Below are 22,730 nucleotides of genomic sequence, written 5' to 3'. Positions count from 1 at the left end.
TGTGGGAAATTGCTCTGTCTAGCATACTAATAGATATCATCGTTCATGCCACCATCGCTGGTGGCAATGTTCAGTGCATGATCTTACATGCAGATGTTGGGACAGTCACCTGTTCTGAGGTTACTGAAAGCCTTACATCTGGACTCTGGAAGACCCCGCCCCATATTTCTCCCCTGGGAGCTGATTAGAGGCATAGCTTTCCTGTGTAGTAAGTCAGAGCCACGGACATTTTTACTGAGTTCCGGAAGTCCTTCTAGTGAATGATGGTGGTTTGGGGTACCTGTCAACCATCCAGTTGGTGCCAGAAGTGAGGTGCAGGCTCTTTCCAATCTCTTGTGTCTTTGAACCCAAATAACCAGAAATCTTGGGCAGAGCTGCATCTTGGGGACTGTGCCCTCAAACCCTGGACTCCTTCAGACTTTCACCAGTTCCTCTAACAAAACTCTAGGCACCTTCATGATAGGAACTGGGCTTTCATTTGACCTGTATTTATTTAGCCAGTACATATGATTTAGCAGCCTTAAGGACAGAATGGAAAAGACTACCTACATTAATATATTCACTTTGGCATAACCAGGAACTAGGAATGTCATCACATTAAAAAAAATAGCCTCAAAGAATAAAAAAGACAGCCAATAGAGCAAATTAATAAACAAATGGAGTAAGAGGGATGCAGCTGTCCCTCGAGTCAAAGGACTGCCAGGAATTGCATATATTAACAAAGTAAGGGATACTATGAAGGTGTGCTTCGTGGCTCAACAGCAAGACCCTCAGCATGCATCAAGCATGCAAACTGGTCTGAAACAGATGAGAGATTGTTAATCAGTCCACCTTTGGGCCAGATCAAAAGCAATGACGTCAATACCAGCACCGCAGCTAGAGTATAACTACTGTCCTGATGTTTTTCACACTAGCTTTTCATCACCTTTAAAAAGCTTATTTAATCCAAGTCTTAGTATCATCAAAGCTTTGCTACAGACGTTTTTACAGTCCTGACCCTTGAGAGCTAGCCTCTGCAACTGTCTATGGCAGCTTCACCAAGGGGCCACAGTCCCAATTGTGTCACACTGTGGCTAGCACACATCTTCAGAGTAATGATGAGATCACTGTACTCTTTGGAAGCTTTGCTTTCTTTCAAGCTTCCATCATCGTTGGGTCAGGAGTACTTGCTCATCTCGATGTCAGAGACCTCTGATAGTACCAAACTGGATTTAGGGGGCTGACGAGACATAGAGAGGGAGTTGTGAATCACGTTGTCATGGTAACTCAGAGGCACTGCTCTGATTCTAGTCACCTCTGTCCTTGCCCTTTGAGTTTTACAGAATTTTTGAGAGGAAAGAAAACGAGGCCACACATGGAGTATTTGATGCAGTGAAATCCTGTCTTCCCCAGTGTCTTCTCTTAGGGTCTCCCCGCCATTTTGCTTGCTACCTTGTCCCATGATCTCCTGGGTATCCTTAGTTATAAGCTTAAGAATTGGTTTCAGGTAGCAAAATGGACGTGGCATTTTGATAGGGCCTCTTTTTGTACCACACTCCATCATCTCCCTTTTCAGAGCTGACATTGGAACTCTATGGAGTCGGTAGAGGTCTGGGGAGATGACACAGTTTACGGTGTTGCTTGCTGGGAAAACACAAGGTCCTGAGTTTGGATCTCCATCCCCTTTCAATAAAAGCACCGGGAACTGTGGTCTGTATCTGCAGTCCCGGTACTGGAGAAGCAGAACCAGGTGGATCCCAGAGCTCACTGGCCGGCCAGTGTAGCCTAGTCAGTGAGCTCTGGGTTCAACGAGAGAACATGTTTCAATGAACAAGATGGCCAGTGATCGAGGAAGACAGCTGATGTTGACCTCTGTATCTACCCTCCCTCCCCCAGTGTCTCAGGCACTGTATGAATGGTCGTTTGTCTACTTTGTAGCTCTAGAAATTCATGTGAGTCCCTTTCCTGTCATATTCCTCAGAAAAGGCGAAAGGGAGGTTGAACAGAATCAGCATGTGCATGAGGCATGGTGGTTACATTAGATTAGGATCAGAGTCAACTAAGGCCATTCTAAGCTTTCATTCATTATGTAATCGGCAGAGATCATGTGACTATGAACCCAAGAGCCTTCGCTTGTAAATGTTTGGCTCTCTTCTGACCTTCCCAGCACTAGTCAGGAAGAGCTTTTCTCTCTGCCCCATCAGGCTGCACTTCCTTGGGCTCTCCTGTCCTAAGAGAAAAGACACAAGCTTACAGTGTGAGGCCGGTGGCCAGTGGCACATCCTATCAGGAAGGACTCGGCCCAATCGGGAGGGCAGTGAAGGCAAAATGCTGTGTGTGTGTGTGTGTGTGTGCGCGTGACTGTGTGTATGCATGTACCAGGATGGAACACAGGGTTTTTTGGGTACAAGCAAAGTTCTCATCCACTGAACTAAGCCCCAAAGGCTCAAAAATGGCCTTTTTATGAAGTCAACTTTGGAAGGCTTTCGGGAGTTCAAATGACATTCAGGTCGGAATGAGCCTTGCCTTGTCTCCCTGGTCCTTTGTAGCACTTAGTTTGGGGATATGTTTCTAGGGCAGCTGTGACATTCTCCCATAAAGCCCACCACCTTTCCACATTTTCATTTGAACTGCTCTAGTGATCAGCACCATTGAGTACATTTTCGTGTGCTTATTGGCCATTTCCAGGTCTTCTCTGGGGAAACTTCTATTAACATCTTGTTGATGTTGTTGATTGTTTAATTGATTTTGCTGGTGGGCTTTAGGATGGCTTCATAAGTTCTAACTGTTAACAGAGTCTCACTATGAATCATGGCTGGCCTGAAACTCGCCATGTAGACCAGGCTGGCATTGAAATCACAGAGATCTGCCTGCTTCTGCCTCCTGAGTGCTGGGATTAAAGGCATGTGTCACCATGCCTGGCCTTCTCTGAAAATATGCTTTTTCTCATTCTGCCTGCTTTCAATCTCTTGGCAGTCTCTTCTGATGTATAACGGACTCTTCATTATTGTATAACAATTAGACTCAGATTGTAACTTTCTTTTTCTGTCTTTGGGACTCAAACCAGTATGTGGTTTTGCTGCAGCAAGCCTGCCAATTAGAGAGATGAAGGCCTGCCTGGTTTATTTTGTGCAAAGGATGTTTGCCCAGTACTTTAAGGCCACTTCCAGCCACCAGCCCAAGAACGGTGAAAGGCCATTTCCCCTTGCGTGCACACTGCGGGCTTTCCTGGCCACATTCCCTCTGAGACCAAGTAGAACTTAAATTTCAGGAGGTGATGGGGGTAATTCTTGTTGGAATGACTTCTTGGTATCATGTGTGGTTTAGAGAAACATGACCCCAGGGTTCTCATAAGATGGACCAACGGCACTAGCATGAAGAACAGGCCTTAGTAATTGGAGGGAATCAAAAGGAAACTGGGTTGAAGGCTGGTTTCTGCTACAGGTACAAGTCTGAGGAAAGATGTAACACAGAGGCGACCATTCACACACTTGAATAACTTGGAAGAAATCCTGTGAAACTTTAATGAGGAATGACAGAAAGGAACGAAACATTTTTAAAATGTATTGTGTTATAGGATCACATTTCCCTGTGATTCTAGTTTTGTCTGGACATAAGAGAGGCTGCTCTTGCGTGGGCTTTACATTTTGTTTGAATTAGGTAACAGGCAGTCATTTGTTTCTGGGCTGACACTCTCTCTCAGGGCCAGGGCACCTGCCTACTTACAGAAGGCCCTGTTCCACAGTACCCTAGTAAGTTACTCACTTTTAAAATACAGAATGAATGTGGTTTGAGCTCAGGATCTAATGTACTCTCTTCTTTCTCGCCTTTCCTTTCTTCTCAGACTCTGGCATAGAACCCAGGGCCTGGCATAGAACTCAGGACCATGCAGATGCTAAGCAAGGGCTTTCTTCCTACCCCTCACTCTCAGACACCCTGAAAAAAACTTAATGATCCAGTTTCTCAAATTCCTGCTAATGGGATTCACAGAATAGGAGTCAAGTATTCCTTCTTTCTCAGGCTCCTCCCTTTTTTGGCAGAAATGTTGGTTTCCCAGCTCAAACATAAAACTTTCCCATAGTGTCATGAAGGGCACTTCTGGGCTACCTGACGTACCAAATACCATAAAAAAAGTAACTTCTTACAGAATGAGGTCTATTCTTCCCATGGCTGGACACAGCACAGGGTCTAACAATGCGTTGGCTTCCTATGAAGATTCACATAAGTATCTGATGTTTAAGCTCCTCCATTAAATGAAGTTCCTACCCCACGAAACTCTCTAACTTCTAACTCTTGGAATCTAGGACATTTCCCCCCTTGTTGTCTAAAGGAGCCAGGGTCGCAACAAAATCAAAGCGGATATTACTGAACTGCAGCTGCAGCCTCTCTTGGGTACCGGAAGAACGGCCCTCTCAGTCTCCAGAGAAAGCTGGCCCGCTTGGGTCTACACATATTGTAGCCCTCAATGGCACATGACAGGAAGGACATTTACACCAAGGCTCTCAGCTTGAGGAGTGTGTACAACGGTGTCCACAAAGAGAAACCGACAGACCCATGATTGTGGCCTTAATCTGATGGTAAGTTGCCGGCCAACTCATTAAGACAGTGTGAGGTTGTCTGTGTTATGACCGCTGGGCTATCCTTAGGTAGATACGCAGGTATGAAGTTTACAAAGCCCAGATCACCTTTGACCTAGAGAATATAAATATGTCCCGGGAAGAGTGACAAATATCATCCTAGCTTGGGATTAAGTGTACGCAAAGGGAGCAGCCGCCTGTGTAGGGGGATTTGGGCTGTGAAACTTTTTCTTTTTTAATGTATGCAGCTGTGTGAGTATATGCCACATGTGTGCAGTACCTACATAGGCCAGATGAGGGCGACAGATCCCCTGGAGCAGGGCTTAGAGGAGGCTGTGAGCCACCTGATGTGGGTGCTGGGAAGTGAACTCAGGTCTTTTGGAAGCGCAGCAAGCAAAGTGTTCTTAACGGCTGAACTATCCTCCCAGTCCATGGTGGGATTTTGAAAGACCTTGTTACAAAGCTCCAAAGGGCCCCGTTCTTAGTCCCTTGCACTGGCCTACAGGATGTCCTGTTTAGACACACAGGTAATTTTGGAGTCATTAGCTCAGCAGAGATGCACTGGCAACCTGATATACAAACACATGTGAGACGGACAGGACCCTGGCAGGGAGCCTGCGTGCCCTGGGATGCCTAGAAGTCCTGGTTTTGTGTTATCTTGTATCCCATCTGCTCCTGAGATCCTAGATCTCTCACTTGTCATTATCAGACTTCTAGTAAAGTAGGATGGATGGTGTGGGCGAACCTTCCGGCTCTCTGCCCACAGCAGACCCGTGAGAGGTGTGTGTTGAGCAAGAGGTCATGTTTTACAGTCTGAGTCCCGCTAAACTGAGAAGCGTCTTCTGTTGAATGTCTCTCTAGCTGATATACCCATGCAATTCATAACTGAGCTGAGATCAGTTCTGCACAGAGAAATCTGAGCTTTAGTTGTAAAAATTCATTGATTCCATCCGGATGCAAGTGAACCTCTAAATGTCTCTGAGGACACTTGGTTGGATGTTAAGGTTCCCATTTCATGAGGGAGAGCACACAGTTCTCTCCTTGCTTCCTGTCTCTGGTTGGATTTGGAAAATACTTGAGACTTTAAAGAGTGAGATGGAATAGCACAAAATTGCTGATAGCAGGCCGCTTTAATGTCAACTAAACAAAGCAGTCTTGGTGGCTCAATCTGAGTGTTTAAGTTTTGGAAACAAATCATCTAAATTAGAATTGAATTTTGTCCAAACTAAATTGTAATCTGTAATCAAGTGCTCAATAATTGAAAGAGGAAAACCCCAGGCTTTGAGGCTGGAAATGAACAGCAATTATTAAAAACAAAACCTACAAACAGAGGACCCTGGGACACAAAGGACAAAAGTCCAAGCTACATAAAAGATTAAAAAGTGAGAAATTCTGCAGTTCCTTTTCATTTTCTGGAAATTGATGTATAATTTTTTTCTTACTTGAAAAATACATCCTATTGAAACGAAAATACTATAGATTGTGGGGCACATAAATTCCTAGTCTACCATAAGAAAGGGAATCTGAAGTTACCAAAGCACAGATAATTTTATATGTTATCACACAAAAATCTACATGGTTGTTTTAAGATAATAGTTGAAAAAAATACTGAAAAACAGTGTTAAGGAAAATACCACTGTTGTGAGATTCGTATTAATTACATTTCAGTGACTATAACAAAAGTGCAGGAGGCAATCAGCTTAAAGAGCTGAAAGATGTATTTGGGTTCACAGTTTCAGAGGTTTCAGCCCAGTCTGTCGGCTTTATTAGTTTATGGTAAGGCCAAATACTGTAGAAGGAATACTTGGTGGAGCCAGGCTGATCACCTTTTGGGAACCAGGAAGCAAAGGGTAGCAATGGGAGACAGAGTCCCAAAATCTCCAAAGACCTAACTTCCTCCCAGTAGCCTTCACCTGGTAAAGGTCTCATTACCATTAGCACTGTGGCCTGGGACCAAGCCTTCCACACATGGGTCCTTTCAGGGACATGAGTGGTCAGAACCATTGCAAAATCCTACCCAAGCAAGACAGAGGCAGACTAAGTCCATTAAGCTATAGCTGAAATAATTTTTGTCATTTTCTTTAACATTCAGAGAAGCAATTAAGAAGTTTAAACTGTTTTTTCTTTGACATGTAGAGATATTTTTCATTTTGCAAGAATGTTGGAGAGTTAATTTCACACTTGATCTTAGCCAACAGGCTGAAACGCGCTCAGAGTAATTCCTGAAGGGGATGGACTTCAGTTTCAGCGGCTCACCAGTGAGCCAGATTTGTGAGAAAACACTTCACATCAAAGGGATGTCCTTTCTCACTTTCTAAAGGGTCATCATTCAGATAATCAATCACATGGTCTCCTTACTCAGAAGACAGAGAATGTGAAAGTGACAAAGAGAAAGAACAATATTCTGGTTAGGCGCCCAGAAAGACCTTTCTGAAAACAGTCACACAACGTGGAGAGCTGCCAATCACTAAATGCAAAATATTTATAAATATTGTTGAGCTTGCAAAAGAACAAGGCAATGCCTAGTCAAAGGAGCAATTGGTGGTGGAAGCTCAGGAAAAGCCAAGTAGCAACATTTGCTTCCACATTTGTGAAGATGTTTGCCAACCAGGTACTCTCACCTGCTTTGGTTTTATGTGCCTGGACTGGGGCTGGTATGTGAAACGGAAGACAGAGCCTCCACCCCATTCAATATGGACCTCTTATTAGGAAATTCTCCCTCTTCAACAAATGTCCCTCTCACATATTGAGGACATAATTTTCTTGTCCCCTTGAGCACTGAGCACTGAAACAGTGCAAAGAAATTGTCCCAAGAATTTGGAACCTCAGTCTGAATCTCACACAGGCCGATCGTCTTGAGTCTCAGGATTCTGGGTGGTCCAAAACATTTCAAGCTGAGAATACAATTTAGACTATCCTTAGCTGGCACCTCGTAGAACTAAATACAAATGCTCGGTAGAGTAAACCCTCCTTATGCAGGTATCCAGGTCTCTGGAATAAAATGCCAGTGCAGAGGAGCAGTCCGCAGACAAAAATAAACACACAAGCACGGGAGGCCCCAAGCGATAGGACCAGCAGGAAAGGCAGATGGCTGATGAGATGCACATGGATTTCAAGTAAACAACAAAAAAGTTGATGACCACCTTTAAGGAAATTAAGATGTTCAAGGAAATAAACAACAACAAAGTGACCAGGAGGGACCCATTTCAGCTTCGGGTGGGCTTTGCTTCAAAAACAGAACTGGGTTTAGCCTTCAACTTTAAACAACTAGACAGCCAGACAAAATATAAGAGGAAAGGGAAAGGGCGGGGTGGGGATTGAATAACAGTAACAGAGATGCAGGGAAAACCAGCCTCCGAGGAAAAGAGCAGCATCAGAGACCCGGAGAAGTAAAATTTTTTGAAAATAACAGAAAGCAGATATCCGCAGCTGCTCTAAGTTCTTCTTTGTTATGCAGAGCAGCGGCTCCCATGCCCCCGGTGACTCCATTGCCAAAGCGGCACACTTCACCCATTTTGAGAGCTAACGCCGAGGCAGAGCAACTCCTCATCGGGCAAGCGAGAGGCCGCTGTCTCAGGAAATGTGTGGACATGGGCATAGCAAAGCCTGACAGCAAACCCAGCCTGTGACCCCCAGTGCTCTCCTGCCCAGTGAGCGGATGCTGCTCCCTCACCTGGGTCATCTATAGGAATGAGAACTCAGAGAGGCTGCGCCTTCCTTCGCACTGAAACTCCTGGAAGGTGCACTAACGGGCTGGAAGTCAGTGACCGGACAGAAAAAGTATAATTTATTTTAGCTTTCTTTAGTCACCTAAAGAGCCATCCTTTGTCCACTTCTGTGTCGGCATCCTGCGGCTAACAGATAAACAAACAAACAAACGAACGAACCAAAAACCTTTTGGAATGTGTCAGCTAAAGAAAACCCTAGATTCCAACAACCAGAAGGTTTTGTGTCGAGGTATGGAAGCAGAGACAGCTCACACCGTGGCAGCCGCAGCCCGTCATCTGAGCATCCCATTCACACGCCGTGGGAGCAACAGCCACAGTCTCCTGGATGCACCTCCCCTTGATGCGGCCCCTTGGATTTCTCTCTTCCTCACCCAAGTCTGTGACGGGGCCTTTAATGTCTTAACTAACTACCTACAAGGACCTTCTTCACATCCGTGTCAGCTCCCAGCTCTTACCTGCTGAAGGCCTCCTTGAATACAGCCAGTTCTGCAACCCTTTCCACATCAGTTTGTAATACACACACACACACACACACTCACAAAATCATATATGTACACACACACACACACTCACAAAATCATGTATGTACATACACATATATACACACTCATATATACACACTCACATTCACATTCAAACATATACATTCATACACAGACACACACATGCACACACACACACACACACACACACACACACGCACACACACACTATTGTATGAAGAGTAACATCCAATCCAAGAGTTAACATCAGTAATTAAGGCTGGAATAAAAGGGCCTGTGATCCTCCGTTACCAGGTCAATCAAGTAAGATTCAGTAGTAGAAGTGAAGAAAGGCCAAAGAAATTGGTTCAGCGTGTGAGTTCACCGTCCCCCACTAGACTACAGCCTGTGGAAGATACAGGAGTCTCTCTGCTGCTTCTGACAGTGTGTGGTTGCACAGAGTGACGCTACCGGCTTCTCACTGTGGAGCTTTTTCCTTGAGCCCTGATTGTCACACAAGAAAAAGCCGTCCGGGCCTCAGAAAGAAATACAGCCAGCTCTTCCTAGGAGCCAACAGGGCGCTGATATAATGTGTTTAAGCAGACAGTGCGGGAAGGCAGGCAGAGGGAGCTTGCCAGGGTAGTGCTTTGATCACGCAGGCAAATTTGTCTGCTCAAGTCACACTTGTTACTGAAGCACAGGGTGTCCAAATGAGGACACACACCAATAGGGGACCCGGGGAGAGGCTGTCATTACTGTGAGGAGTTCAGACGACAGGCAAGTGAGTAACGTGAACAAACAAGAAACGTCCTGTGAGATGTCTTCAGAGCAGACAGGCTGGGTAGACCTGCTCAATAGCAGTATAGTGGGAGAGAAATCTCAGAGGCGTCGCACGGGAGATGCTGTCCAGGGCATACCATGGGGAGCACAGGAAGGAATATAAGTTAAAAAAAAAAGTGCATGTGTGTGTATTTATGTTTTTGAGTGTGTGTGTGTGTCTGTGTGTGTGTCTGTGTGTGTGTGTGTGTAGGCCAGAGAACAACCTCCATTCCTCAGGCACTGCCAACCTTGTTTCCTGTGGCCCAGTCTCTCACCGGCCTGGAACCCAGCAAGTAGGCTGACAGGCACACTGACCTCTCAGGAAGGCTGGCATGTCAGAGCTCGAAACTGGGGAGAGTGTGCTTACAAATGGGGGCTGCCAGCCTGAGAAATCACTTCCTGAAAACTCTTATTGGGCAAACTGTAAGGGGCGGTGAGAAAGGACAGAGAAGCAAAAGCAAATAACGACTGGGGTCATGGTCCCGGAAGGCTAACTGAGCATTGTCAGGTGTCTGAAGGTCACCGCTCCTCAAACCAGTTGTGCATTCACCAGGACCATCTCGGGCCCACGAGGTCTCTACAGTTCCAGAGCGAAACTCAGCTTTGCTTTCATTAAAGTACCATGAGCTGCATTAGGCAACTTGGTACAATTTAACTGTTCCCGTGAATAAATCTATTTGAGAATTATTCAATTACACAACAGAATGAATTATCACCTCATTTGCATGGACCAAAAAAAAAAATCTATTAATGCTCAATTGAGCCTGAACCAGTTGTGAAACAGGTGAGAATTTATGGTTGGGTGCTCTGATTGAAGCCCAATTAATGTGCAAGGCAGTTTTTTAATGAATTAAGCCCTGCCTCATTTGCATGCTCCATCCCTTCCAGGGCCTAATGGTGCCTAAATCAAGCTATCCTTGAGTAACCACTGAGCCCTCAGGGTGACAAAGGGCATCTTGGGCTCCTCTGTGCACTGGCCTGGACTAAACGCAGCCGTCCTCCTTCAGCTGTTTGCTTTTTGTAATAAGCAGAATGACTTGTGACATGACGGTGAGTTATCATGAAAGATAACACCGAACTGCGTGTTTGGGGCCTCACATTTAGCTCAACAATTTCTCACCGAGGTTATCAAACAAGCGCTACATCAATAGGGCACACGACAGAGCAGCTGTGAAGGGTGCAGGCTCTGAAGGATGGAGAGCGGAGAGGTAGGTGGATGAGAGAGATGGCCACTCAGCTGAGGCGACAGATTTCCTGGCTCCTCCCTCCCCTCTCCATCCCTTCTTCCCTTTGTGCAGGCTAAGGGCTGGTGCGCATTGGATTATCACGTATCACACTTGGGTGTTTCATGTCTACCACGAAACCTCCTACCCCCAGGGACTGTTCCCAGTGCGTTGCCTGTTCCCATGACCTACTGAATACTTTTGCCTGGAGAAGTGGTCAAAATTAATGTGTGGGTTAAAAATAGAACCTGTCCTTAGGCTCCACATTTCTCCAGATTTTTCTTGTATGTGTTTGGTAGACTCCATTGGATCCCGGGGAACCAGTCCCTTGAACTCCTCTGGTTCCTGTAGACCAGTTCCTACTCTCAGCCAGATGCTCTCGGAAGCTCATTACGGCAGGCACATGGAACCCTGGCATCACTCACCCTCCTGCTCATCAGACTTCAGGACCCCAAGGATGACAACCTCTCCCACTGAGAGGAGCCTGGGAAGCTGTTCTCTCTGGAATGCCTCACAGACACTGCCATCCCAGGGAAGCAAGCCCACAGTCCTGTCCTGTCTGTCACTGTGGGCACTCCCAGCTCTCCAGTTTGGGAAACGGACCCAACATTTCATGCTGGAGCCCCCAGGTGAGGTGGAGGGGCTGTGTGATGACGGTACCACGGAGTTGTACACCTTTATTGCTGATGGGGGATGTGAGGTGTCTTCACAGACCCTCAAGACAGGTGAAAATGGCTGAGATTGGCTAAACTGCTTCGTGGCTAGTGCCAAGCGGGGCACTACGGGCCACCGAGCTCCATCACACACAAGCTCTTAGGTCAAGGGCATCTTACTGACCATGGTTAGTTGTGTGTGTTTGTGTGTGTGTGTTGTTGTTGCTGTTGTTAACGAAGGCTGAACGTATCCTGCTCATGCTACCCTATCACTTAGCCCCCCTCTTTTGCCCCCCTCTGCCGTTTTATGCTTTTTATTTTGAGACAGAATCTCACACTAAGTTACCCAGGCTTGCCTTGAATTTACAATCCCCCTGCCTCTACCTTCAGAGTAGCTGGGATTACCCGGCCTGAATTACTAGGATCAGCACTTAACACTGCAGTGTGACATTTGATTGAGCCTTGTGGCTCGGGTCTGCAGTGAGAGACTTTCCTTTTTCTTCCTTATTTCACGTTCCACTGCACCACCGGCCCCTAGCCACCAGTCTCAGCTTAGCCAGACACAGGTGAGGTCAAGGAAGCCACCTGGATGTACACACTGGAGTCTCTGGCCCCTCCACAGCCCGAAACTCTCACTTCCAAACCGCTGCGCCTCAGGCTTTATGGACACATGTGGTCTGTGGACGTTTCGCGTCTATTGACAAGTATTCACTGGACATCAACAAACTTTGGGCACTGTATTAGGCAACAGTGACACACAGGGAGACAGTGACATAGTTGTGTTACCTAACAGCTGTGTGAACGTGACCAAGGAACGCAACCAAGGAACACAACCTCTCTGTGCCTCAGTTTCCCAATCTTTGCCGCAAGAGTGGTGGATATGACATACCCATACGGCATTTAGAATAGCCTCGGTGGCGCAGTAAGAGGCATTACCGCTGTGCTGTCGTTGGGAAACACCCCTCACGGAGAGCCAATTTACACGCCGTGCTAACTGCCTGCCACGAAGCCGAAAAGCCAGAAAATAAGTATTGGAAACAATTTTCTCCTTCTTCCTCTGATGCAGCAGTTCATAAATTAGCCTCTATTCCCTTTGAAAGGTTGAGAGGGGGAAAATCCTACTCTTGTTTCCGCCTCTCAATCCGCAGGGAGAGAGCCTGGCTGCTGGGCTGGTAAGTGTGGAAGCAGGAATGGGCAGCTCAGCTGTATCCATCTGTCTCTTTCTTGCCCCACACTGCACCGCACCTTCCTCTCTGGAGTCCCACGGCCGTCTGGGTGGGGGACCCACTGCTGCTGACCTGAGTCTCAGTCCTGGGGCCTCTGTGGAAAGGCAGGGCTCTCTGCTCTGCTGGAATTGAGAGGGTACAGGGTCTCAGTTGCTAGTTGGCTCTTGAATCCATTGCCGGTTGACTTAGAATCTAGAAGGAAGAGACTTCCACTGGAACCTCAGAAGTTAGGCTAAGGGAAGATAAAGTCAGAACCCAAACGGAAACAGAGAAGACTCCTGGCTTCCATCCAGCCCTCAAGCCGTTACGATTCATTAATGGTGGCTAGTAGCAGTGGGCAGAGAAAAAGAGCAGCTGTGATGGCTTTGCTGCCCAGAGGTCTGGCCATGCTGGGGGTCCAACGCTCTGCTCCTTGTTTAGGGGAGAAGTATTTCTCCAGAACAGAAAGGACGGGTCAGACTTGGAGCCTAACAACCGAAGACTGAATCCAGGCTGCAGCCCAAGACAGTCCTACACCACATCATTTCTCCCCTAATGACTGCACAGATCAAGCCAGGGGACTTAATCAACAGACAATCGCTGCCTGGATTGTTAGAAAAATAAATGTCTCTGTAAATCCTATAATGAACTATGAAAATACTACCGTCCAGAGAAGAGGCAAGGAGGGACGGAGGCTGAACAATCTCATAAAAAAACAAAAACAAAAACCCAACTTCTTCCTGTGTCCCAGAGATGCTCTGAGCTCACTCCTCTTGCTTCCTAACAGTCATTAAAATGTATAAAAATGAATGTTTTTAAAGCAGCAATACCAAGAATTATCACTGCTGCAGTTGCCTGGCAACCTGAGACTTTGGTTATTTTATTTCTAAACAGGGAACGCTATAAACTGGTATCCGGAGTTTGTGCAAATAGTTCTAAATTGATGTTCTCCCTGTAAATCAGGGGGAGATAATCCAGCATTAATGTGCGTTTGAGGAGGTTAAATATGCACGTGCTCGCTTCCCTCATACACAAAGATCCTCACGCGGAGCTTCTCCCCAATTTCATGCTATCTTGAGTCAATCTTACAGCTGATACTCTTTTGCATTTTTCCCCCTGACACATATCTACTTAATTTTATGGTACCTATAAGTAACGTACATCCAAAGCCAGAGGAATTGGACTGTGTGACACCAGGGGAACAGAACGTCATGGCCAACAGCAGTTTGTGCGGCTACCCCCGGTTTCCCACACCTCTTCCATTCTCCCAATCCCCTCAAAGTGAGCTCCCCGTTCTGAGAAAGCGGAGAAACCCCAAGTCTACCCAGACCCTAGGAGGATGAGTGACGAGATTTTAAGGGCTGGGAGAATGCCTGTGCGCTGTGGTGGCGGCCCTGAACAGCCCAGACCACAAACCTGCTGCTGCACCTGTTGTCTGCGGGCATCCGTACCCCACTGCCTCTCAAATGAGAAGCGTTAACATTTCAGGAAAAGCCGCCTCTGTGCGGAGACCCCGTCCCTCCGCCTCCTGAGTCGAGGACTTGAGTTTGTTTTTAGTGCTGCCTGCTGGTTTGAGCAGATTGCGGTGCTCAGGTGCTTTGATGGCCTTAAAGTAATGTTGGTTCCTCACCCCACTTGAGCCTGAGGAGGCAAGCTTCCCCACTCCAGGCTGGGTAGGCTCTGGCACTTTGGTGAAATAGAGACTTCTGGAGGTAGATGCTGCCTGGAGTGCTTGCCATTAGTCTGATGGTTGGCGAGAGACTGGCCCTGATGCATTTCAAGCCTGGTGGAGCCATTTGCAAAGTCGAGTGAGCCTAGCTGCCTGTGCACAGTGCCCCATGACTACCAGGAATAAATGGGGATCTCAGGCCATAGCACAAACCAAACCCACGACAGAGGCGCTTAGGCAGGGCTCACATCACAGGTGGCTGTGTGCCACCATTTCCCGAGCTGCCAGAGAAGAGCATCAGAAATAGACACAACAGGAGAATGCCACAGGACGATTTTCCATGACCTTATTAAACGGGGGTCCAGACATTAGCGAATACATATCTGCGGTTTAGAAGCAGAGTGCAAACACCCTGCTGGTGGATGAGCAGACAGATGTGAGGCCTTGGGACTAAATTCCTTAAACAGTGAAAGGATTAAGAGGGCTTTCATGAAGAGCCTCCAGAACTCATTCCAGGGCAGCTTGGAAGCAGCTTTTCAAGAGAGGACCTGTGCAGAAGCAGCAGGCTCAGCGGGGCAAGACCTAGTGTATTGCAAGCTCCCAAACTTCCCACACAGAATATAACCCCCAGAACAGAGGCAAGGCCAGTGGGGAAGCACAATGACCCTCCTCTGGGCCTGAGAACTCCCTCCTCATTGTCCAGTCAACAAGCAGTCTGTCCTCCTTCCCTTCGCATACGTATATTCATTCCCAGCTGCCGACCCATCAAGGAGAATCATAGATTTGTAAAACAAAACAAAACAAAACAAAACAAAACAAAACAAAACAAAACAAAACAAAACAAAAGCTCTTGTCTGTATAACAGTCAGCTTTCATCATTAAAAAGCTTCATCATTTTGCAAAAAGCACAGGTATGCTGGTTTGGCTTCGGTGAGTTCCCTAACAAGCCCTTGTTCACATTGGATTGTGTGGCTTATCGATGGGATGGTTTCTCCAAATGCAGTGACAGTTATAAATAAAGTTATAGGCTTTGGGGCTTGAGGCGTCACTGTGAGGGACGTGCTTTCTCAGGGCTTGTACCCATCACAAGACAATACCTAAAAGGGATCAGGCGCCCTTGTAGGGAACTTGGTTATGGCTAGAATTTCCGAGTCTTTACAAAGTCTGTGACCGTCTGAAGGGCCAGGACATCAGAGCACATTACTGAAGCCAGGTTCACCCTGGCAGACCCTTGCCGTGGCTCCTCAGGGACCAGCTTCAAAAGTGGACACCTAGAACCTTGGTTTGTGGCATGAGAAAATACCAATACCTCTGCTCATTTTCTCCCTGCTTAGTCACTTGTCGAGATTCCTAGCACCTCCACTTGCAGGAAGTGGCTAGGAATAGCAGACAACTGTAATGAACGAGCCTGGAAGGAAATTTGCAAAGATGCTCTCTCAGAAACCTCAGAACAAGATTTCCCTGGGTGTGAGACTCCGCAGAGTTAGAAAAAAGCAGTTTGTGCTTCCTGTCATTGAGTGGCTGACTAGGGAACTAGTGCCCTTGCTGATCTCCCTGCCTCCCCCTCGCCCACCCCCTCATGCTTCTCTGAATGGCATCGCCCTTTAGGATTGATAAATGGATGGCGCTGGGATTGGCCAGTCAGGCTGTGCTTCATAATGGCTGAGGCGGGGAATGTACTCCACGCCTGTGCCTGTCATCTCCAGAGGAGTCAGAACCATTCAGGGTACCTCGAGGGTGCCTGTGGGAGCAGCGGGGATGGGTAATGAATCCCAACTCACTTTGCAGCTTGCTCACATGACAAATGGTCCGGTATAGTGATGAAGAGAGATGGAGACAGGCTATATCCCCTCTGCGCACATTTCAGTTAATTTCCCAGAAGCACGTACGAGTAATGCAGCTTCTGAGCAGTTGTCTAGGGTGACAGATGATGAGCAGTGGGGTCTTGTGTTTCAGAGAGATGGGGAGGGTAAAGAATATGAAGTTTGATTTTATGGGACTTTTTTTTTCTTCCTGAAAGTGACTAGAAAGAACACCAGGAAACCATGCAGCAAAGAAACACACCCTTCCTGGGGAGCCAAGGGAATGGTAAGGCTTGACGCCCAGAACGTTTTAGTCTGCTAACATAATGCGGCATAGCGTGGCTCTAGCAAGCTGTGGTCTGCTGGGGTTGGTCTTGAATACTGTGCATTCAGAAATCCTGCCCCAAGATCTGGTTGCAGCCTGGACATGGGCATTGTCACGTTCATTGATCACTGTTGTGTAAACTTTTCTCCCCACATATCTCTGATTGGTTAATAAAGAAGCTAAACAGCCAGTGACTGGGCAGAGGAGATAGAAAGGCTAGACTTCTGAGCCAGTGAGGGATCTCAGGTAGAGAAAGCATGTGGTGAGGAGAACTGACCTGATGGAGCAGAAACAGCTCAGGCAGGACCAATACGGCAAGTAACTCGGGTGTGTGGCTGGGAAGTAGCCAGGCTAACATAGAGAATTAGAATAGATAATATCTGCCTGGTCACAGAGCCTAAAGTTTATTGATAAATCTATAGGTCTCTGTGTTATTTATTTTTGGGGAACAGGTGACTAGAAAAGGTCCCACAAGTTAACCTTATCCTTTTTTTTTTTTTTTTTTTTTTTTTTTTTTGGTCTTATAAAGGGATTGTGGACCATCCTGCTGGGCTGAACACCCTGCTGTGTAGAGACAGCCAGTACAGTATCAGGCAGAGCTTGATGACAGCAGGGACCAGCCAGCCACCTGGCCTCAATGACTAAGATCTCCCAAACTGGGAAAAGCCTATGGTTAGATCTTGTCACCAACGGCCAGGAAGATTTCAGTAAATCTTTGTCTCACCTTCCTGTGGTCTGAAAGAGAATACTTTCTAGTCAGTTAATCCATCAGTTTGCAAATGAGATTCACAGACAACAAATACCAAGTCTGTGCTGTGGCTGAGAATCCAAGAAAAGGTCAGAGCGAAAGTCCCACAAGGCTCATGCACTGTGACAGTCATTATGGACCAAAGGATTCCAGGACAAATGTCCTGTCCATTAGATGGCTGGCTATGCCGCCATGCTTCCAGATACTGAGCAGCGGGCTGCCCAGCAAGCTCCTGGTGGTTTGTAAGGCAGGACCAGGGTAACAGTCTGTGTCCACAGCTATTTGTTAAGGTCAGGGAGACGCTTCTTGACGCAGGCTCATGAAGACACAACATTTATGCTAAGTCTGTGTTTACATACAATATAAACACTTTGCTCATCACCTGTGTGGCCCAAGTGTTAGGGAGGGACTCCTGGATTCAAGCACAAAGATGTCTGAAGGCGACATTCTATTCATCATCTTTCCCAAGAGGGCAGGTGGCTGGCCATTCGGACAAGCTGATGTTAAAAATGTGTTTAATCTAACAAGAGACCTTGAGCTAGTAATAAAAACAACTCACAGTGTTTCCCTATTTGTATACAATGAAACCAAACTATAACCAGAAGGAAGTCACTTTACCCAATGAAAAAAAAATTACGTATGCTTATATTCATCAGCCCTCACACCATCAGTTCAGCAATTCAAACAGACAAATATTTACTAAAATCATGAAGGCAGGCCACCCTTTAGGAATAAAACAGGAGTGATCTACTACCTAGCCCCACAGCAAGGTAACATTTTGAACTGTATCTACACGATGGCCCAGGAAGTTATCATGTTCAAAGACACGATTCTCAGTTTTCCTGGAAGTCAACCAGGCCCCATAGCTCTTGTCTTTGGAAGATCTGCTGCCCAATGACCTTTGCCTTTGCCAGTGCCCAATGTTTCGGGTTATTTCACGGTAGAAAATCATGGAAGATGAAACTCGATAAACCCTCATCTTGCAATTGTTCTCTCACAGGAAAGGGTCCTTAAAAGGGCACGTGAGCGCACATGTGACTGGGATACCAACTTTCAAGAAGGGGCACAACTTCTTAAATTATAACTACCAGGTAAGGCCCCGACGGCATCCCAGGATGATTCCCTGGTGGGGAATGGTGTCTGGGGGTCAGTTATCCACTTGGACCAGAAGAAAGGAGAAAGCAGGGATTTGTCCTGCATCTCAGGCTCTGTGACATCGCCCACTCTCCCCTCCCTCCCACGGCAGCAATTTTCACTTAAAGGACTTTTATGGATTAAAACAGAATATCCTCTTCATATTTACTCATGACAACTCTGTGAGGCAAATGCTGTTTCCACTTAAATCTGATAAAATGGAGCTGAACCAGAGTATTGGCTGGTCACCATTGGTCACTGGTGATAGCCTTCTAGATTAAAAAAAAATCACACCATTCTGCATCTTTTTTTCCTAGGATGCATATGTAACAGAGCGAGTGGAGGTTCCTATAGCCAATAAGAGACCCAGCTGAGCCAGCCAGTGGTGCTGAGGTTGAGTGAGGCTGGGCCACTCATGAGCACTGGTGACATGGCATGCTTAGAGCTGTACTAGAAATGGCAGGAACTCTGACTCTCTCTTCCTGGAGCAGTAATGGTAAGACGGGAAGGAGCCTGGCTATGGAATAAACATTTCCACAGAATGAGACATAGCAACACCCCATCCCCCTGGGTGCCCCTAAGTAAGGATGCCAGGTGACACACAGGATTCCTGTGACAGCCATGTGATAGTCATGAGATAGTAAAGGGGTCTTAGTTAAACAACAGGGTATTTGCTGTCTACCTGAGATTCACATCTAACGAGCTGGACTCTTGCATCTTTAATCTGGCTGCCCCATTCCTCTTTGGTCACTGCTTGCAACACAGAGCCACTGATGTGGTGCAGACAGCAGCCCACCTATGCGGGGGGGGGGGGTCTCTGTTGAAATAGTTTTCTGTTTTGTCTCAAAGGCCTTGAATTAGTATGGTGCCGGAGTTAAGTATCTGCAACACCTTCCATTTTCACAGATGACGCATTACACCATCACTGGCTAAAGCTAACCTCTGAACTCATAACCCGGTCCAGACTGAGCCTTGGCCGAGCCACTCCTAGGGCAGCCTTCCTGGAGAGACCTGCTCCTGACTCTATGCTCGCACAGACTCTATGCTCTACATCTCGCCGTGCGCTCGGACAGTCACTTACTTGTATGGGATGTGCTTGCTCCCGTTGACCAGGGCCAGGATGACGTTGCCCAGAGCGGACAGTGAGAGGCACAGCCCCGAGCCTCCTTCTCGGTTTTTGCTGAGAGCTTTCACACAACTGCCAAGATCGATGAGATGTAGGCGGCTGCGACCCCCAGACACTGGCAGCGGGAAGACACAAGAGGAAAAAAAAAAGGAGGAGAACAGGTAAGTTCTGGGCAATGCATTTTCTCTTCTTCAGGCGGCTCTTTGGGGATCTCAGGGAAAGGGGGAGAGAAACATTTGGTGACACAAACAAGCCGAGTGGAGGAAGTCTTTTGTCCTCCTAAAACCTGCTGCCATTGATCTCACAAATAAAGGACTCATTCCTGTAGATCAAAGGGTTCATATAAGGAGGGCAAGGAACTTAACCGACTGTTCCCTGGAGAGTAGTGTTCTGAAGCTGACCAAGTTGAAAGCTGAAGAGTTCACCTGTGGTTATCTGTTCTGGTTTGTGATTGTCAGGTGGCCAACCTAAAGCTCAGCCAGGAATCAGGCTGGTAACTCCAGGAAAACCTGGAAGATAAGAGATCCAGGTGCAAAAGCAGGGAAGACCTAACTATTCGCCGAGTGCCTGCCAGTTGCCAGGTGCACAGATATCCATCTCATTCAGATCCCACACAGAATCCTCCAAACACCATCACCCTCTTCTTGTAGGGGAGAAAATTAAAGTTCAGAAAAGTTAAGCATTTCACCCACCAATTCTGGCTACAGTGAAGTAACAGGGACTAGACTGAGTTTTGTATCCAAAACAACCCAAAATAAACAGAATGTATAAAAGAGCTGCTTTTTATTTTTTTTTTAAGACACGAGACATTAGACAACAGAGAGTGATTCTTGAGGCACATGAGACAACTCAGACAAACACTCCTGGCATGTCTTTCTAACTGTGCTGAGAGAGTTCCCAGGCTTGGGGCCAAGAACCCGGGCTGAATCCGGTGGAGCTACTGAGCTCAAGAGAGACAGAATCCAAAGCCTAGGGAAAACAGGGCTGCAGCCATGTGCAAGATGGAATGATAGAAAGGACGAAAGTAGAAAATTTGCAGGCAGTCGCTGGAAGATTCCACTGAATGCTCATCAGCAGGTGCACATGAGGAAGCAGGGGTGTCTGCTTCCAAGAGTCACATCGGGAAAATCTGAAAGTTCATGGGAAGAGATAAATGAGCACAGAAGGAAGCAGGTGGATGATGCCCCCAATGAAGAAGGATTTGAAATAAGCCTAGAAAAGCAGAGCTATTAGAATCCACAAGAGAAGGCAATGAGAAGCTGTTACTGCCATTCTGTGTCAATGTTCAAATGCTGAAGAAGAGACAGAGCCACCCTGAGCTGCATAACAGCATCCATGTCAATTAAAATAAAAGTGTATACAATGATCTAAGAGAGTAAAAACAAAGATGGAATTACATCTGGGAGTATACGGCAGCTCACACATTAGCAAAAGAAAAGATCAGTAAATTTGACAACAAACTAATATAAATCTTTGAGAAAATAGAAAAGAAAAACATAAAAGTAAACAACCAATGCAAAGAGTGAGAGGAGGAGGGGAAAGGGGAGAGGGAAGAGAGAGGCAGGGAACTGAAAGAGTTACCGTACAACCTCAGGTGTCTAAGATACACATGGTTGGATTTCCAGACTGTGACACGGAGGTAGGATTTGAATAAATAATGGCCCCAACTTTTCTCAAATGATGAAAACTATCAGCCTACAAATCTAAAAATCCTGGGGCTCATTCAGCCCCAGGAACAAGAAAAATGAACAAACCCAACGAAGCAGACAGTAATTGCACTGCTCAGAGCAGAAGAGAAAATCAGCCCCAAGAGCAAAAACAGATTCCATACAAAGGAACAGAGGTAAGTATGATGGCCTATTTCTCCTCAGAAATAAGAAGATAGTACAGCCAACATTTTTGAAAGATTAAAAATCGTCAAATGGGCAGTCAATATCCAGAAAAAGTATCATTACAAGACAAAGGGGAAATAAATACATTTTTTTTTCTTGATGCGGGGCTGGGAAGTGGCCCAGTGGGTGAGAACACTTGCTGTGCAAACATGAAGACCTGAGTTTGCATCAGAGGCAGGCTCATAAGAAGCCTGTGGGTCCAGCAGCTGGGGGTGGGGCAGGGTGGAGACGGAAGGAAACAGCAGCTCTCTGACAAGCCAGATCAACTGAAATGGTGAGCTTCAGGGTCAGTGAGAGAGGCCCTGTCTCAAGGGAGCAGGGCAGAGAGCAATGGAGGAGGACATGGGACACGCATGTGCAGGGGCGTGTGCACATACATGCATTTGCTCCCCACACCTGCCCCAACACGCTGGCTTCATGTAAGGGACACTTCTGGGTACCTGAACACCTGCAGGAAGAGGTATAGGTTTTCTGTCTATCCTATTTCTGAGGGCAAGGTTTAGACCTGCTGTCAGAAGAGAACTTTGGGGACCAGCTGGGAGACCTCACTTCCCATACCTGCTGTTGGCCGGGAACATTCCAGGAAGCATAGCACTGTGGCTCAGCCCGTCAGCTTCTCCACCTCGGTCCTACACTTTAGACATGAATGAAGTTCATTTTGCATTTTTTCAACCTGGGGGCAACCCGTTCTAAGGGAAGCCATACTATTTCTCTTCTATCCTGTTTCAAATCTTGTAAGATTGGCTTATGGCAATGGGCTAGGGAAACAGTTATTTTTAAACAAAATATCTTCTGTTTGGCAGCCCAATTATATAGACAGGAAAGGCTTAGGCATTCCTCACACATCTCAGACGAAAGGGCAAAGACAGAGACCACTTTGGACTTCCAGACTTAATAGTCCATTTGATGTAATGGAGTCAAATTTACAACGCACACATAGAAAAATAGAACACAGAGAACAAAAGGTGGGTAGAGTGTGTTGAAGAGTTTTATAAAATACCTGTAATTACCAGCATGACTCAGAATGAGAGGCACCCTGACACAATGGAAAAAGCTGCTCTCTGCCCTCTCCCCACTGGTGTTTGGGTGGTCAGAGAATCTGGCTTTCACAAATGGTGCTTAATCTAGAAGGGAGGGAAGTCAGTGAGCACAGGCTCTTTGATAGTGTCAAAAACTCACATCACCACTACTGGCTAGGGAGAAAGTCATTCTGTAACAAATGAGCAAAAGGGATGATTACTGTTACAGGTAAGAGGTCAGCTCCTCACGTACCAGATTTCTAAGATCAAGGACATAAGAGTTAAAGGAACATAGTCCAATCTGTCTTGAGCATTTTTTTCTAAAAAGAGAGGGTCTCATGAATCTCAG

At 46.6% G+C, this 22,730-nt stretch overlaps 1 protein-coding gene across 2 annotated transcripts in view; it reads right to left on the bottom strand.

The window, feature by feature from the left end:
• Window positions 1–22,730, bottom strand: part of Kif26b (kinesin family member 26B) — a 402,550-nt gene that overhangs the window by 30,378 nt on the left and 349,442 nt on the right. For both annotated transcript variants that reach the window (XM_060364770.1, XM_060364771.1), the window contains one exon: window positions 19,426–19,585. In XM_060364770.1, the coding sequence (XP_060220753.1) occupies window positions 19,426–19,585 (160 nt within the window). The remainder of the gene's footprint in view (window positions 1–19,425; window positions 19,586–22,730) is intronic.

This window comes from Meriones unguiculatus, chromosome 11 (assembly GCF_030254825.1).
Source record: "Meriones unguiculatus strain TT.TT164.6M chromosome 11, Bangor_MerUng_6.1, whole genome shotgun sequence".
Classification (NCBI taxonomy): domain Eukaryota; kingdom Metazoa; phylum Chordata; class Mammalia; order Rodentia; family Muridae; genus Meriones; species Meriones unguiculatus.
This window is presented reverse-complemented; position numbering and strand designations above follow the sequence as displayed.